We start from the raw sequence: 17,541 nt of genomic DNA on the forward strand, positions 1-17,541 counted from the left end.
GTGAGAACTTCTTCTCCTTGTTCTTGTCTAACCGGTTAGAAGGAATCTTACACTGTCTCACTGACTGCTGCGCTTCAATCACACTCGACACATAACAACAACTGTTCTGCCATTTTTTTTTTTACATAACACAGCAGCTTTAGAGACTTTGCACAAACCCAGCGCGAACAACGGGCACGTGACCCGGCGGTTGGAAAAGCGACAAGACTGCAGCGCGAGCGCGGTGACGGAACGCTGCGAGGCGCGCGAGGGGGGAGGGGTCTTTCAGCACGTAAAAAAACAAGCTCGCGACAACGTTCCCAATGTGAAATTGAAGTAAATAAGCACCTGCAGCCCTCGCGTGCTTTGCGCTCGCGCCGTGTACGCTTATATACCGACTCGGTACACTGTAGGGTATGAGGGTGACGGAGGCGGACTTCTCCTCCAGCCCGCTCGAGCTGTCAATCAGGATTAACGGTCACTTTAAAAAGTCCCTCGTGGCGGCGGCGGCGCGAGCTGAGAGTCTCGCTCACCCCAGCGCGAGGCGACGCCGTCACTACGGGTGATCAGTCCGCGCGCGCGCACGCAGAAGAAAGTCTCCGCTTATATAGGCTGTGGAAGTTTGTTAATGTGCGTGACATAAAGGAGAACGCGCGAGCACAGCCACACGAGGTCAGGCTGCATTAAAAGAAAGAACAATATTTGTGTCTAAAGAGAACCGACAAACTCTTTAGTGTGTGTAAGCTTGCACACATTTGCGCGCCGCATAGCACCGCACGCTGAAGCACCGACATGGCTCTGAGGACGCTGTGCTCCGCGCTGCTGCTTCTGCCCCTGCAGATCTTCTGCTGCGCCGTCAAAGCACTCGCGCGCGTCTTCATCCCTGGCAAACGCAGAGATCTGTCCGGGGATGTGGTGCTCATTACCGGGGGAGGACGCGGCATCGGTCGGCACCTGGCCCGAGAGTTCGCCAAGTGCGGGACAAAGAAGGTACACAAACTGTAGTAGTAGTAATAATAATAATAATACAGAAAGGAGGGGAAAGCAAAAGTGCAGAGGATTACGCGCGGTTTTGCGCAAGACGCGCACTGAGTAATTGTTAGACCTGAGCGATATAGCATATCATAATCACGATACTTCAAGATATTTTCACGATACAGGATATGCATTACATATATTATATACTTTGATATAATATGCAGTACAATTTAATTTTTAAGCAACTTGTAACCTAAAACCTGCAACTGACTACCAAAATTTCCGTTTGTGTTTCAAACATAAAAAACACACACACAAAAAAGCTAAATAAAATATAATGATACAAAATGTCCTGAATGGCTTTTGCATAGGAGAAATGAAGACTCTTTTAGGAACTTTATTTAAAATGTGTCCTTCACGTAATGATGTTTATGGACGTTAACTTCCCAGTTTGCCTTTTTTTTATTTTTTTAGTCAAGTTGTGGTCAGTGTGGGATTGCAATGCAAGCCATGTTCCTTGGTAAAACTTGGTAGAACTGACAGCTTCCCAATCCCAGAAATAATTTCAGGACGTTTAATTAAATGTTTAAATTCATTCTAATCTAGAAAAAATATCTATGTTTTTACATATATATGTTTAAAAACATTCTGTTAAAAAAATAATTTCCCATATGTACAGTATGAAAAAATATTGGGAATATGGGAAATGAAGTATAAAAGTGCAACAGTATTTGCTTGTTTTTTCCCTGTCATTTTGTTTCTTCTGTCTTAAAATCAAAACTGAAAAGGTGAACATAATTATTAGTTTATCAGTAGAAAGTAAAAAAAATAAATGATGTCCTCATGTCAGGGCCAGTTGCAGTGTTTAGCACTGAAACCTTAAAAGTAGCTTAAAGCATTTTTTAGGTTCTGTGGTGTCAAAAGTGCTCAGACATGATCGTACATATGATGGTAGTATATTATGATGTTTGCATCAGTTTATCATATAGCTTAGCTTTAACTGACTCAGAAACGAGAGATTTTATTTCAGAATTTTGTTTCATCTTTGTCTGCCAATATGACACCAATATTATAATGTATTTCAACAGTTGAACATTTTCATGCCTCAGTTCGTGCACCGTCAATCAATTAGATTATTTGTATTTTGTCTGTTTTTTTTGTTAACAAAAGCTATTCACGACTAAATATTTTTGATACATGGTGCATATCTATACAAAGATAAAAGGCATACAGTTCATTGTTGCTACATTTTTATATGCAGTCCAACAAAATCGAGGTCGAAGAGTTGTATACAAAGTAGTTTTTTTAAGCGTATCAACCAGTCATTTGCTACACTTAAAGAGATTAGTTTTGAAATCAATCCCTAGTGCAAAATTATATAATCTTTACAAAATTAAGTATGTAGTCTTTTACTAAACAGATCAGTGATCGTGAGTAGGTGAAGGGAGCTCTCTTAAATAAATGCATGGTGATTAATAAGCCATCATCATATGTTTTAAAATCTTTAGAACATAGATTTGCATGTATTAAATGAAATTACGTTACATATACTGTATACAAATGGTCCTCGTGGTCCTTAGGAGTGCTTTTCTTTTTACTGTGCGTTTTATTTTCAATCACAAATATTATAAATATAATTGTTAGGATTCCAGACACCTTGGAAAACTTTACCTGGTTTAACCTGCTGTTGCACAACATGCGTATGATTGTGAAACTGTTGTTTCAGGCTTTACAATCATAAAACATTCTGGAAATGTAAGAAACCCACACAGGCTAGCTACTGACATGAACGTCTTAATGTCAGAAGAATTTTCTCTAACAGCAAAAAACAGTAGTGCTGTCTGTAATTCAGATCACAGTTTAGGATATTAATGTTCTTGTTCAAATCATTATAATTGACGTATGACTTGCACAGGCTTGTTTTCTGTATGGAGCTGTTAATTTAAGATGTTTAGAAGGAGTCTCTAGGCGGAGGCCTTTGTAAAATCAGAGGTGAAAGGTTTGAGAAGTAAAGACCCGAGATCTGAACTGCGGAACTTTGTGGTTTTACTGTCAAGCCGGTCTGTTTCTTCTTTTTCTTTGTCTTATTACCTTGAAGATAAATAAAAAGTATGGGGTGGTCATGGAATCCCTATGCAGCAGCTTTACAACCGGACACATTTCACAGATGCGCCATCATTTTAAATGTAGTTAGAATTGTATAATAAATACATTTTGTTTATTACAAAAAAAATTTTTTAATCTTTGACAAACTGCTGTGGTTTAGGAGAAAATAATTTCTCTCTGATGTGCTATTATTGCAAAAGAATCAACTTCACATTACATTACTTTACATTAAAAAAATTTGTCAGATGCTTATATGCGGAACAATTTACATTCTAATTATTTATCTGAGCAGTTGAAGCTCAAGAGTTAGCTCGAGGGCTCAACAGTGACAACTTGGTGGTTGCAGGGATTTGAACCCAGAACTTTACGATCAGTAGCCCTATGTTCTTGTCCTATTATACAAGCACGGCAGGAGAATCGATTTAGTGACAGAAGCATGTCTACTAAGATAGGTGGTGATATGCACTCTTTCAGCTTGTTAGTATTGTATTCCTGGTCAACCTATTACATCACAGAATAAAACAATTGACAAACAAGTTAGATACTGGCAAACTGGTAGCACTTTGAACAGTGAAAACATGGGCAACTTAGCAGCGCTTCATATTTCACACACTTTACTTTTTGTACAAATGAGATGTCTGCTATCCCATGTGGTTATCGTGTTATGTGAAGGCAGACAACACCAGTTGTGTTTCTGTGTCTGATTGAGGTTTAAATGCCGAAGTGGCTCTACTCCCAACCACATTATCTGGCTGTGCTGGTTTGATTTTGAGAATTTTGATTTAGTCCAATTTTAGTCAGATATTTCAATATTCTATTTATTTTAAAAGTCAAATGATGTCATGAAAACTAATGTGCTCAGTAAGTCCGCCTTGCACCATCCACAGCGCCTTTGTGTCTAATTTCTTATATTAGTGATACAGTTATACAACTATAGCAAACAAAATGGGTTCACTTGTGCAAACTCATAATGAACGCTGCTTAATATGTCAGAAAAGATGAATAGAACTGAAAGGTAAAGTTGAAGTAAGGGGTGTGGTTAGTGTTTAGACCATAAAATCCAATGGAATTAAATCACAAATGTATAAAAATGCCATATTACTTCATCAGGTTGAAGAAAGCAGGACCTTTCCCTAAACCAACAACATTATAGTGTATATAACATAAGTATCATAAAAAAAAAGAAGAATTAGAATACAGGAGAAGTGGCATAATGCAGGTAAACATTAATAGCCGTGTAATAAACCTACAGGACATGTGTAAAGAAATATTGCTGTCATCCTGTGCCTTAGAGCTTTATGTACTTTAGACTTTGGTCCTGTTTGCTTTCTAGCCACTGTGAGTTGTAGCACTTGGCCTGTCAGGCCTGGAAACAACCCAGGATTCAATGACATCTTGTGGTAAGCGAGGAGCACGTACAAAATGTGGCAGCTGCTTCACTCCATCCTGAACATGCACGAAATTCATTCTTGAAATAGAAACTGGAAATGAAAACAAAACCTCTGATTCAAAACCACAAAGCCCTCCCTCAGTCCCTCACGTCCTCTCAGCACTTTCACTGTGAAAAAGGGATGGGATCGTTGCCATTTTAAGGTAATGATGCGCAAGCTAAAAATAATGATGCAATGCTGGAAATGCGTAAATAGCAGCAACAGGGTTTATTCATCTCTGAGCCACAGTCTTAATAAGAAACCTTTCAGAAAAGAGGAAGGTTTTTGCAAGGAGATGTAGAATTTATTTGGAAGGAGCCTTCAGTGTGAAACATGCAGTTTTCAAAGACAGAGATGTGAAAGAACTTTGTTTATTACCTTATATACATACTCACCCATCCTGAAATCTGATTGCCACCTTAAGTGTTTATAGGCGAACAATCTCATTACATTCGAACAACGAAATGTTTTTTAGCATCATTTTCAGTCTTTAATTAATCCAAAGCGTAAACAGAGCACATGCCTCAAGTAATTGAAAAAAGTTTGGTAAATAACTTTGAAAAACAGATGTATTTACAGTCAGTTTTGATCTCCAATGGGATAGAACCTGAAAACTCAAGAATGCATGAAAGTCTTAACAGTGACTAGAAAGTGAATAAAATGCATACTACCCCCCCAAACTCACACTTTTTTACATAATGATAGTTTAGGAAGTTTTTAAGGAAAGGTTCCGGCATTCTCTTTAGCCGCCTTTATTTTTAAGAATAAATGGATCTGATTAGAGAAGCCATCTTGCTATAATTTTAAATAGATAAATCAGGAATCATCTTACAGAAAGGGAACTGAATGGCTGCCTTCTTTACAACTGCAGACCTGCAATACTTCAGTGACCACAATGACGAAGGCGGGTTTTTTTCTGTATTTTTCTCAACCTAACCACTGACTAACCAACAATACTAAAAATACCAGGCGGCATTGTGGTTTTACCAGGGGGCATTTGGTAAGCGTTGTGATTTCCTGCATCAGCAGATGAAACCTCTTTGAGAACTACTCCTCGTACTCGTCTTTCCACTCCCATAAAGACTTTGTTCTTTACAGCTGCGCCACAAAGGAAGCTCTCAGCACGTCTCTCATTGTCAAGGTGTGAAGGCTTTAGGAATGGCACCTGCACTCGCCAGCTCCACAATCGGCCCATTCTTAAGGAACTCCGAGAAACCTGCACCATAATGCACCTCCAGAAAAATGAAAAGACCCGACACACCACCCGCGGCTCCAGGTGCAGCCCGACACACGTAGTACTCCATTCCAGGAGGCCTGTATACATTTTTTTGTTTGTTTTTTTAAGAAAATAGTGCAAGAATGGCTTCTAAGCTTTACAGATTTTAAAAAGCAGTCAAGTAAGGATCAATCTGAATGCTATCTCTCTCACTAGCAGTAAATATGATCTTAACTTCATGATGCTTTTACTTAGACTTGGACAAGGTTGATGTTCCATGCCTAAGCCAATACCTATCTCAGGACGGAGCATATGTGCACATTAGATCCTCACAGATCACAAAGTTCTCGTCAGTTCTTGCTTCAGGCACAATGACAGCTACTAAAGGTGCCGAAGCTGGAACTGGTACTGAGGTGTTAAGGAAGTGAGCCTCATGTAAATTGCACTCTTGCTTTTTGTGTGTGTGTATGTGTGTGTGTGGGGGAGGGCAGCAGGGCTGCATACAGCTCCCAGCTGGGCAGTGCCCTGTGGCTGACCCTGCTGTCTCCACACTAATTAGACAGCGGCAGGCGACTGCCTCCTGAACTCCTGGTGGCTTTCTTCTCCGCCTTCCTGCTTTCACACACACACACACACACACACACACACACACACACACAAAGTCACTACTGTTTACAAAAATTAGATTTGGCCAATAAGCTGATTACTGCGTTTACATGCATATCAGTAATCTGATAAAGCTTTCTAAATGCAGTGCATGTGGAAAATGTGCTGGATGTAAACACTGTGTCCTGCCAGCAAAGAAAATAGCATAAATGTTAAACACACAACTCTATTTTAGCTCCTATTCACCATTTATTTATTTACTTTATCTCTAGTTTCTCCGTATTTAGTTTTAAATAATTAACTTGTCAGGTTTTTATTTTTTTATGTTTATTTCTGTTTAACCTGTATAGCTGTTTTTTGTTATTCTGCACAAAAGTCTCAGTGTGACTTGAACATCCCTTGTACTTTACCACAAAGTAAATGAATAATTTAATGGGATAAATGTTTAAATGATGATTAAGATATTTATCCTTTAGTACAATTTGTAAAACAGGGAAAATACCCTTAGAATCAGTACAATAAAAATAAATAAATAATCCAAGAGGCGTGCATAGTCACATGACTCCACTCATTATAATGTTTGGAAAGAAACATGGCATGGTCTGGCAGAGAGATGAATAGAAAGAGACAAACATGAGCAGTAACAAATTCTGTAAGGAAGAAACTAAGTTACAGAACCCTTTTTAAAAGTTTTGTGTGTCCACTGTCGCCTTGCACCTCCAGGGTCCGGGTTCGATTCCCGTCTCTGAGTGCTTGGTGGGTTTCCTCCAGGTACTCCGGTCTCCTCTTACAATCCAAAAACATGCTGATTAGGCTAATTGGCATTTCCAGATTGCCTATAGCATGTGGATGAGTGTGTGAGTGTATGTGTGTGTGCCCTGCGATGGATTGGCCCTCTGGTCCAGAGTGGTCCAAAGTCTCCCTGAATACAGGATAAAGCGGTATAGATGATAGAGTGAGTGAGTGTCTGAAGATTAGAGGGTCAAAAAGTTTAATTGCTTGTTTTAGTTTCAATTTTATTTGTCCTTTGTAATAGAAAATAATAATAATAATAATAATAATAATAATCAGTAGAGATGGGAAAAAGCTGTTCTCCGCCCTCAAAAAAAATCTTTATATGCACATTTGAAGTTAGAAAGTGTTGCAGTTCCTCTATAATCCTACACCTGGTACACTTTAAACTCCTCACAAAACACAGTATCTTGTGTGATCTATAATTGTAAAGACTAAAGTTTGGATTTACATTGTTTTACATTGTAGAACAATACTGTCTTTTTTCAAAACTATAAAAAGGCATATGGAATTATGTACAACAACAAAAGGCAGTTGTCATTTTAAGACACGAAAGTCAGCTGTTCTTGTGAGAATAGTATTTTCAAAACCCATTTTGCATTTGCAAAACCCATCAAGCACCCGTTTGAAACTGGCTCACATAAAGATCTTCCCAGGAACGCAAGACCAACAATCACCTCTGCTGCAGAGGAGAAGTTTATTAGAGTCCCCTACATGGGAACATTAGAAGTTAGAACACACAGCGTACAAATTCAAATTTAAATCAAATTCAAATTTTATTTGTCACATACACAGTCATACACAGTACGAAATGTAGTGAAATGCTTACACGACCGCCAGTGACCTTAAAAAGAGAATTAAAGCTTATAATAAGTAATAAATATGAATAAAAGAAATACGATAGAAAAATTAAATAAAAAAATAAAAATAAAATTTAACTAGGAAAAATAGAACTAAAAATAGAAACTGAAAATAGATATATACTGTACAAATAGAAATATAATGGTGTGCAAATATGCATAGAAAAAGTGACTTTGTGCAATGGTTATTAAAGTGTCTTTGTGCAATGGTCCAGAATGTAAACGTAAACATGTAGTGTAGATGTGATGTGCGTGGAATTGTCCATAGTGTCCATGGATGTATAAAGATTGATTGATTGATTGTGAAAAGATTGTGTTAGTTCAATACATTGTCACCTGCAGCGACGATGAAGCTGGTACTGCTAAGAAGCACCAAGCAATAACGATGGAGACAAAATTGAAAGTAATTTTGAGGGAATTGAGTAATTATAAGGGAAAAAAGTGAGGTAAAAAGATGGCAGACATTGAATTAAATTCAATTCAATTCAATTTTATTTGTATAGCGCTTTTACATTGCTTGTTCTTTTAACATGAATCGTTTAACCATACAGTATAGAACGCTGTACTGTAATATACTGTGTATACCCAATTGTGTTAGTATCCAAGTACCCAGACAATGTTTGTTGGACTTAAAAATTTAACATAAAAAAGATTTAAATTGGACATACAAAGAAGCTCTCGGAATGAAACAAATTTTTGTATGTAGGGGATTTGCTGTAACAGCACCTTAAAGCTGTTATGAAGACTTTACAGAGCATAAGTACAGACACATTTCAATATCCACTGTTCAAAGGTGATTATTGCATATTTTGAAGCCTTGAGCATTGTTTTACAATGTAGGAAGAAATTAAAATAAAAAAATACCATGGAATTAGAAGGTGTGTCCAAACTTTTCAAATGTAGTGTATAGATTTATAGTAGGGCTGCTCAATTTGATAAAAAAAAAAAAAAACTTTGTGATTATTTACATATATTGCAATTTAAACAGCACTATTTAAATATTTTATGTGATTTTGTATTGAAATGTATTTGTCTAGGCTAACACTAAGTAATTGGAATAATGATTTTATTAAGAGGATGTTTGAAAAATATTTTAATTATTGGCAAACTCCACATAAATTTCAGACTATGCATATATTACCTTTAATAAATTTGCAGCCTTTTATGATTAAATAATTGCACAGGATCCTATTAGTAGTAGTGAGGAAAAATTACTAAGGTAGTGAGGAAAAATTCCCTGAGAGGACATGAGGAGAAAACCATGAGAGCAACCAAACTCAAAAGGAAAACCATTATTTTCCTTATTTGGGTGATACCGGATAGCACCACCATCAATAAACCGCTTCTGTAAGTGGTTACTATATGGTTAAAAGCACAGCTGAGTAACAGGAAATGAGTATAAGTTAAGATGAGGTCCACTTTGTTGATTTTAGCAAATGTTCACTAATGGAGTTTTGGGTACAAAACTGTTTGTGGAAATATCAGTCCTATGTTTGGAAACAAACTGTCTGTATTAGTAATGGTATTAGTAATTTTAGGTAAAACTTGATTCCAGATTTGTGATTTAATTTCAGAATTCAACTACTGTCTAAGCCTCTGACCAATCAGAAGTGAGAATGGAGTATACATGTTTTACACTGTTCTTCCAAACATGTTGAAATCATTGCAAGTTATATTAATATCTAATGCAAGTTAAATAAATAAGTAAAAAACATCGAAATTCAGTTTCTGTTTACGGCAGATCAGAATAGATGTCATTCTATAAAAGGATTAGCGATAGCCTATGGCTTGTTGAATTACCCTACTGTATGCTAATGCAGAATCAGCCCTTGCTTACTTTAAAGACTTTTCATGATAAGACTCTGAGATAAATGACACACAGGGATTGTGTGGCGATGGGTGTCCGCCAAAGAAAATATCAAGTTTGTTGTCAAATCCCATTACAAATTCAATCTAGATCTTTCCACTAATTGCCTCATCAGTCGTGCAAACAGAGCAGAGACACGCAAAGATACCTGGTCGGGGTTATCCTGCGAAATCCAATCACACCAAGCCCAGGAGCTGACGCAAAAGTGCTTCTCTCATCCGTAAAACAAACGCTGCGAGGCATGCTCCTGTTAGTCCTGCCGTGCGCCGATAAATGATCTCCACCGACTGGATTTAGTAGATTGGAAGTGCAAACACTGAGTCGAGAACTCTGAGGTTTACTGAATAGGAAGAATGTTATTGCAAAGTGTTTTGTTAATTTAAATAGATTTTTATATGCAGATAATGGAAGTGGAATTTAAATAGTTTAGTAGAGCTTTCTTTTGTCAAACTCTTGTTCAATTACAGGGTGTTAAAAGGCCTGGGTTTGGCAATTTAAAAAGTAATAATGAGTTTAATTGCACTCTTACACATTGGAGGAGAATTTTCCACAGGAACGTGGATAAATGTGGAGCAATTACTGAAAACGGTGCCTTATCATGGCTGAGCAAATAAATTCAACCAGGCAAGATGTATGGACTTTTTTTTTTTTTTTTTTTGCCTGCACTTTTTTGCACATCAGCTAGTGAAATACAGTGCCAGACCAGAGCTGTAAATTTGTATATAATTTTTTTTACAGATCATTGCTTCAAGTTGTCAAATACAATCTACTATTTTAGCCAAGTCATCGTTTGTTCATCGCTCTCTCTCTCTCACACACACTTTTTCCAGTGTCTTGGAGCAGAAAATGACTAAACCCATCTGCCCACCAGGCCGTGTAATGACACCAAGAATGTGTGCGAGAGCTCAAGAGATGAAGAATAGGCAGCATCATCCCTTATTTCATTACCTTTCCCTGACCTCACAGACTGACAGATCTAATTGCCCACTCATGGCCCCCCCGTGTCCCTGTCCTGGCCAATTCCTTCACATGGGCATCTCTTTTAATCCTCCCAATGCCTGTGTGGCCCCGCTGTTCTCTCAGTAATAGGCATTTTTCCTCACTGGTCCCTAACAGGTCACAGAGAAAAAGAATCTATATCCTACATAAAAAATTGTATTTTTTCCCCAATCTTTTGTGTAGAAGACACCTTGACTAGCAATAGCAGGGGGATCTTAGAAATTCTCTGCAGCCTGATTCCTCAAGTGACATTTAGTGTTTGAATAGATAACTTTTCTTTTTTTTCAAACCATAATTCATATTGAATTTCATATATAGCACATACATTTACAATGTATTGTTGTCTTGCTGTAAACAGGGTTACAAAGAGGGGTGTGATTATATATTGTGTTGGAGTGTGGGTGGGCTTAGTGATTCTGTATAGGTATGGATTTATTTTTCTACATTCTAGAGCAATACTGGAGATTTAAAAATGATATAATAACTTATATGGGATTAAGTAACTAAGTAAGAACAGAAACAGTCAGTGGTTATTTTATTTTTATATTGTATTTTATCTTTATATTATAGTTAATTCTAATATTCTTGGGTCCTACCTCTGCCATAGTCTTCTCCAGGCTCTTTCCCAGCTTGCAAACAATCGTGGGATAGATCTACTGTCTCCTCCCTTGTAAGGAATGATTTTACTCTATGACGTAATCGTCTTTCTAATGGATCCTTTGAAGGATGCGGCCCTGGAATTGAGACGCACACAAAGTGCATGGTTAGAGATGCTGCAGGTGTGTAGGGAAACTCTGTAGGAGTCAAAAGCTGTCATTAGATTTTTAGTGGGAGCAGGGCGGTTTGGTTAGGGTGTGGCGTTTACTATTTTAAACTGAAACAACTGTTTGTTTTCATACAACCTTGTACAGGAAATGCGGTATTCCACAGGTTCTTGACTTTTGACCTACACTTCCCTTCTCCTACCAGGTGATTCTGTGGGGCCGCACAGAGAAGTGCCTGAAGGACACGTGTGAGGAGATAACGCTCATGGGGACGGAGTGCCATTACTTTATATGCGATGTGGCCAACAGGGAGGAAGTGTATAAGCAAGCCAAAGTGGTACGAGAAAAGGTAATTATAGGTAGCCTTTGTTTGAAATTATATGCTTTTTATTCAACCAAGTGCGTATTTGTGAACAGTGTTGGGGGATGTTACTTTTTAAAGTAACCAATTACATTACAAAATTACTGTCTTTAAAAAGTAATCAGTTACATTACAGCGTTACCTTCTGATAAAAGTAACTAGTTCGAGTACTTTTCTATTGCAGGAAATGAAATCCTTTGTGATTTCTTATGCATGTTGTTTTAGTCAAGACCTTTATAATTATTCTACCATCACTCAGCGAAGTTTGGCCCATAATCTGTTAACTACTAATAGCAGGAATAACAGAGGGGGCGGGGCTTGTATGAAGACTTTCACACACATACACACACACACAAACAATAACGGATTAAGAAAGACTGCTGTCTGGATTACATTATTTGAAAAAATAACTAAACTGAGTACCTAAATGACTGACCTAATGCGTTAGATTACTTGTTACATCAAAAAAGTAATCCAAGTACTTTGTAACACGTTACACCTAACACTATTTGTAAATTATCCACTTTAAATGTTTATTAAAACTCCCAAAGTATCCATATTGTTATAAATATTGGCTTGTTGGTTAAATTCTCTAAATTCAAATATTAGTTTAGGAGTCCTTTTGGACACCATAATAAGAAGGTGAAAAGTACAAATTTTAAATAACATCAACAATTTACTCTTCCAGGAGTTATAAAGTGTGTTTTTCTAAATATTGCTTAAACTTCTAATAAATAGGATAAATAAAATACATTTGACAATTTAAAATTCACTTGTTCAGTACTGTCTCAGTCAGTGGGAAATCCATGATGATAGTACAGAACATGAGGTTATCATGTTTTATTTTCATATAACCTCCAACAGGTTAAATCATTTGGTAGCTCAACTCCCCTCGCCCGGATAGCGCACTAGATTACTCCTCACTTAAAATGTCTCAAAGATGATAAGGATGTGACGTACAAATCTTCAGCTCACAGTCAGCACAGGAACTCAGCCAGATGAGTAAGTGGATCACTCTCATGTGGGATCTTACAGGTGGTCTGTGTCTTGTTGTTTTTATCACAAAAGGTGGGAGACGTCACCATCCTGGTGAACAATGCCGCAGTGGTGCATGGAAAGAGCCTGATGGACAGTGACGATGACGCCCTGTTAAAGTCGCAGCATATCAACACCATGGGGCAGTTCTGGGTACGTCAACAATTATGTTCGCCACACAAGAGGCAGGATATTAAACAGGAAGTAGAATCAGTGCACATTCGATTGTATTTAAATTAAATAAATAAATAAAAAAAAAGAAAAGAAACAACAATGGCTTCAGGAAAAAAATAACAACTGTGTTATTTAGATTTTAAAACGAAAAGCCATTTCAAACAATAAACAAAGGGAAAAAAACCCGAAGTTTTATACCACAATGCTTTTAAATCCTTGATTCTAGTAGGTCAGAGGGTCTTTATTCATTTTACATTATAATGGCTTTAAAATGTGCTAGCTGTACATTAGATTTCTATAGTAACAAATCATTTATAAATATTCACATTCATAGATATCCCAATTTAATTATAATTGGATTTTAAAAAGCAAAGAATGGCATTAATCACATCAATGCATCACGGCTTGTTTTCCTACAACAGCATGCCCTTTTGTGTGGTCTGACTTATTTACCAATGAAATAGTGTTGATGAACTTTAAATTGATCTACAGTGGAATTTTTATTTAAATATACAATAAATCAATGAAATTGATAAATCTTTTTTTACTACTGGGTCATTTCAGGCTACTTTAGTTAAATAGGATTTTTTTATTTTTTTTATCTCAACCTAAGAAAGGAGCGGCTAGATTGATATTAGTTGTCTCAAATTGAGAATTGGTATTTCTGCCAGGTTCCATTCCTCTTTATACTTTGAAATAGTGTATGCTTTTAGTTTCATCTCCATTTCTGACCTTTTCAAGGCTTAAGAACTTTGTTTAAAAGGAAAAACAAATCAGGCTAATGTTCAGAGAAAGATATGGAGGTAAAGAACATTAATATGAGTTGCTGGGTCTCCCCCAGTGGCATCCTATGGTGCAAGAATGAGGGAAATTCCACATTACAGACATCCTGTCAAAACACTTGGCACATCCCAGTAAATGTCTAGACCTCTCCAAAGCTGCATCTGGACTTCTCCTGACTTGACACAAGATCAAACAGGTTTATCTCCGAGTGAACGAGTTGTACGTGTCTGCTTGAGAAATGGAAAACCTCACTTGCGGTTACAACATTCTTCGCATGATTCTTTTCCCGTCTGAGTTTCAAACACCTGCAGGAGATTCGATACAATTACTTTTTTCATAGTTGTTTGTTTTTCTTTTCATCTCCCAGACTACAAAAGCGTTCCTGCCTCGTATGCTAGAGCTACAGACGGGCCACGTCGTCTGCATCAACTCCATCCTCTCCCTCTCACCCATACCTGGCACCATAGACTACTGCACATCCAAGGCCTCATCTTTGGCCTTCATGGAGAGCCTAACCCTCGGCCTTGTGGACTGCCCTGGGGTGGGATGTACCACCGTGCTACCCTTCCACACCAACACTGAGATGTTTCAGGGCATGAGAGTGAGGTAAGACATCAGAACTGTCTCTGAAGGACTTTTTTAATTTTATATATATATGTATATAATTGAAAAATAATTTATAATTAATTTATTAATTTATTTATTTATTTAAATTTATATAAAAATTATATGATAATTGTACCAACAGACATTTAAAAAAAAAATTTTTTAATGTACTCCCCTTAAATCTGAAAATTGTGTTTAGATAAAGATGATGTTTAAAAAAATTTAAGTTCATGGTTATAAACTGCATGATTTACAGTAATATTTTTTATGCTTTTTTAATGAAAAATAGCAATTATTATAACTACGTTTGGTCTTACAAGATTACATAAAAGTTTTTTTTTTATTAATATGTTTATCATATTTAAAACAAAATTCCCAAGTCCTATTATGTTTTCATATAGCTTCTTTTTTTAGTTTATGGCAAATTGTGATAATTTATTGGTATAACAATTAATATTTTTACAATACAGGTTTATCATATAGGATAAAAAAAAATTTTTTTTATTTTTTTAATATTTAATTGGAATGATGCACTGCTAAAACTAATGAAATGCTGCAATTATTGTATAGACATTAAATAAAATTCAATGATTGAATAAAATTTAAAAGATCATTGAAATCTTCCAAGTGTTTTAAAAATGTGACCCTATTTTTTCCCTAAAAAGTGTAAAACATATCAAGTAGTTTGATAATCTTGTCTCAGGATCCAGAGGGTGTGTTTAAATGAAGATTGTTTCCGATTGTGGTGTATACAGTAAGTTTTGAATCCATATTTCATTTGGTTTTAACAGGTTCCCTAAGCTTTTCCCCCCGTTAAAACCAGAGGTAGTTGCACAGAGAACAGTGGACGCAGTCAGAACGAATACAGCCTTCGTATATCTTCCATGGACCATGAATGCACTGGTCATCCTCAAAAGGTACATTCTGTATGCAAGGTTATTATGGAATGTATATTTTCTGCCCCCACTTTAACCTTGTTTTTTATATGCAATAAAAACTACCAAATATGACTTATTCCTTATTTTCTAACACACCTTCTTTCTGTGTTAAACAGCGTCTTACCCCAAAGCGCTCTGGAGGAAATCCACAGGTTTTCAGGAACCTACACCTGCATGAACACTTTCAAAGGACGGACGTAAGAACGTCTATGGAAAGTTTGCCTGTGACCTTAATCAAAGCTGGACCGTGTTACACTTCTGTGCGCCGGACGCAGCTGATCGAAAACGTTGAAAAAGACTCATGAATCATTCAGAAGTCAGCTTTTCTTCTGTTCTTGAGTTTTCTGCGGATTTTTAATGGAGAATAATTAAAGAGACAAAATGGCACACTGCAGACAGTGTTGTTCAGACTGCACGACCGGCCTCTGGTCCAATTTCGCTGGTTTGAGGAGTGCATTTCGAACTGTATGACCAGTAAAAAAAAAAGCAAACTGGCTCATGAGAAGAGCTTCGGACTTGTACTTAATCTTCTGAAGAAGAAAAAAAAAAACATTCTATATTTTAACAAACTTAATGAATAAAATATAGTTTGGAAGTAAAACAGATTTCTGGGGTGTTTTAGGAAAAATGTCAGATATTCCAGAAGGGATTTGAGCGTTGCCAGTTTTGGGTGGATGTCTTCTTAATGAATGTGACACCATGGCAGGTTTTTTTCCAGCTCAGGAAATGAGCTCAGAGTGTGTGAGTGAGTGTGAGAGAAAGAGAGAGAGAAATCTTCAGACAGCAAAGGAAAACATATCATTGCACCCAGTACAGATGGCATAATGGTGATCTGCGGCACCATGGCTTCATTCAGTTTGCTAATTTTCAAAGATACAGAATATCGCTTGTTAGGTATTTGCATTTTTTACATATAAAAAATGAATTTGCATAAACTACAGGCAAAGTACATCTAGAAAACCGAGTCAAAAATATACTTTGGAATGTGTTCATTTGTTTGGAAGTCATAATTGATACGTTTTTGTTTTGTTTTGTTTTTTTTCATGTTGTTGTCTCTGGAAGCTTCTGTTACCAAATAAAATTACTGGTATGTGCAAACGTACTTTGCAATGAAGCTATTTCTGATTCTGAATTGCACATCCTTTCTTTATATGATACAGATTTATGGCTGTGGCATACATAAACCAAACTAAATACAATATCTAGTGTATGTACTGTTCATATGTATAAATGAAATCATTTCCCCCCCTTTTTATTGTATCTTAATACTGTTGGTATTAAAGGTTTGGATTTGATGTATGGTGTCTATCTAATATAAAACATTGGCAGTTGATTTTAAGACACTGGGGCATAACTATGAAACACGTTTTCATTATTAAATAATGAAAATATTTATTATTATTAATGTCAATACTAACTTTTGCAATTTTTTGACGTGCATATCGAATAATATTAATTTGGCAATTAAATTGCTGATATTGGATATATATATATATAATATAAAATACCAGGAGAAGTTCATTCTGGGTACCATGACTAAAAGGAATAGCGATGCATGACTTCCTTCTACCTCCCGTGATGCTGGGTTGAGGCTCAAAAAGAATGTAGTGTGCAGCAGGGTTCAGTAAGTGCATTCAGGTAGAAAGTAGCCTGTTTTTGGCTTTGAGCATAAATGTTTTAGATCTGATGAGGGCAGCAGTAGGGTGCTAGTGGAGGACGTGCAGTAATAGGGTGGTGTGAGAGATTGAAAACAAGATAGACAGCTTGAACTGTACGACCTAAGTTGCACAATAGTTGTTTGGAGTCTGTTTTATGACAACCAAAAACGATTTAACCGCAAATCCATTGAACCATTAAGATTATCTGTGTGTTCCTCAACATTAGGAACTTAAACAAAGTTCACAGAGTTGTACAAAGTTCACTCCCTGCCTTCACCACATGAATAACAAAATTCTCAGTGTAGAAATCTAATTATGTCTGCTGTGGATTAAATGTTGCCAAAATTGATAACTGAATAAACTATAAAACTATTAAAGAGCAGACAATG

General features: G+C 36.7%; 1 protein-coding gene across 1 annotated transcript; it reads left to right on the top strand.

Moving 5' to 3' along the window:
- Window positions 1-265: 265 nt before the first annotated feature.
- Window positions 266-15,933, top strand: dhrs3b (dehydrogenase/reductase (SDR family) member 3b). The gene is made up of 6 exons (XM_053484403.1): window positions 266-969; window positions 11,803-11,946; window positions 13,027-13,146; window positions 14,318-14,556; window positions 15,348-15,473; window positions 15,611-15,933. The coding sequence occupies exons 1-6, from the start codon at window positions 772-774 to the stop codon at window positions 15,693-15,695; spliced, it is 912 nt and encodes a 303-aa protein (XP_053340378.1). The 5' UTR covers window positions 266-771; the 3' UTR covers window positions 15,696-15,933.
- The last annotated feature ends 1,608 nt before the right edge of the window (window positions 15,934-17,541 follow it).

This window comes from Clarias gariepinus, chromosome 23 (genome assembly GCF_024256425.1).
Source record: "Clarias gariepinus isolate MV-2021 ecotype Netherlands chromosome 23, CGAR_prim_01v2, whole genome shotgun sequence".
NCBI lineage: Eukaryota > Metazoa > Chordata > Actinopteri > Siluriformes > Clariidae > Clarias > Clarias gariepinus.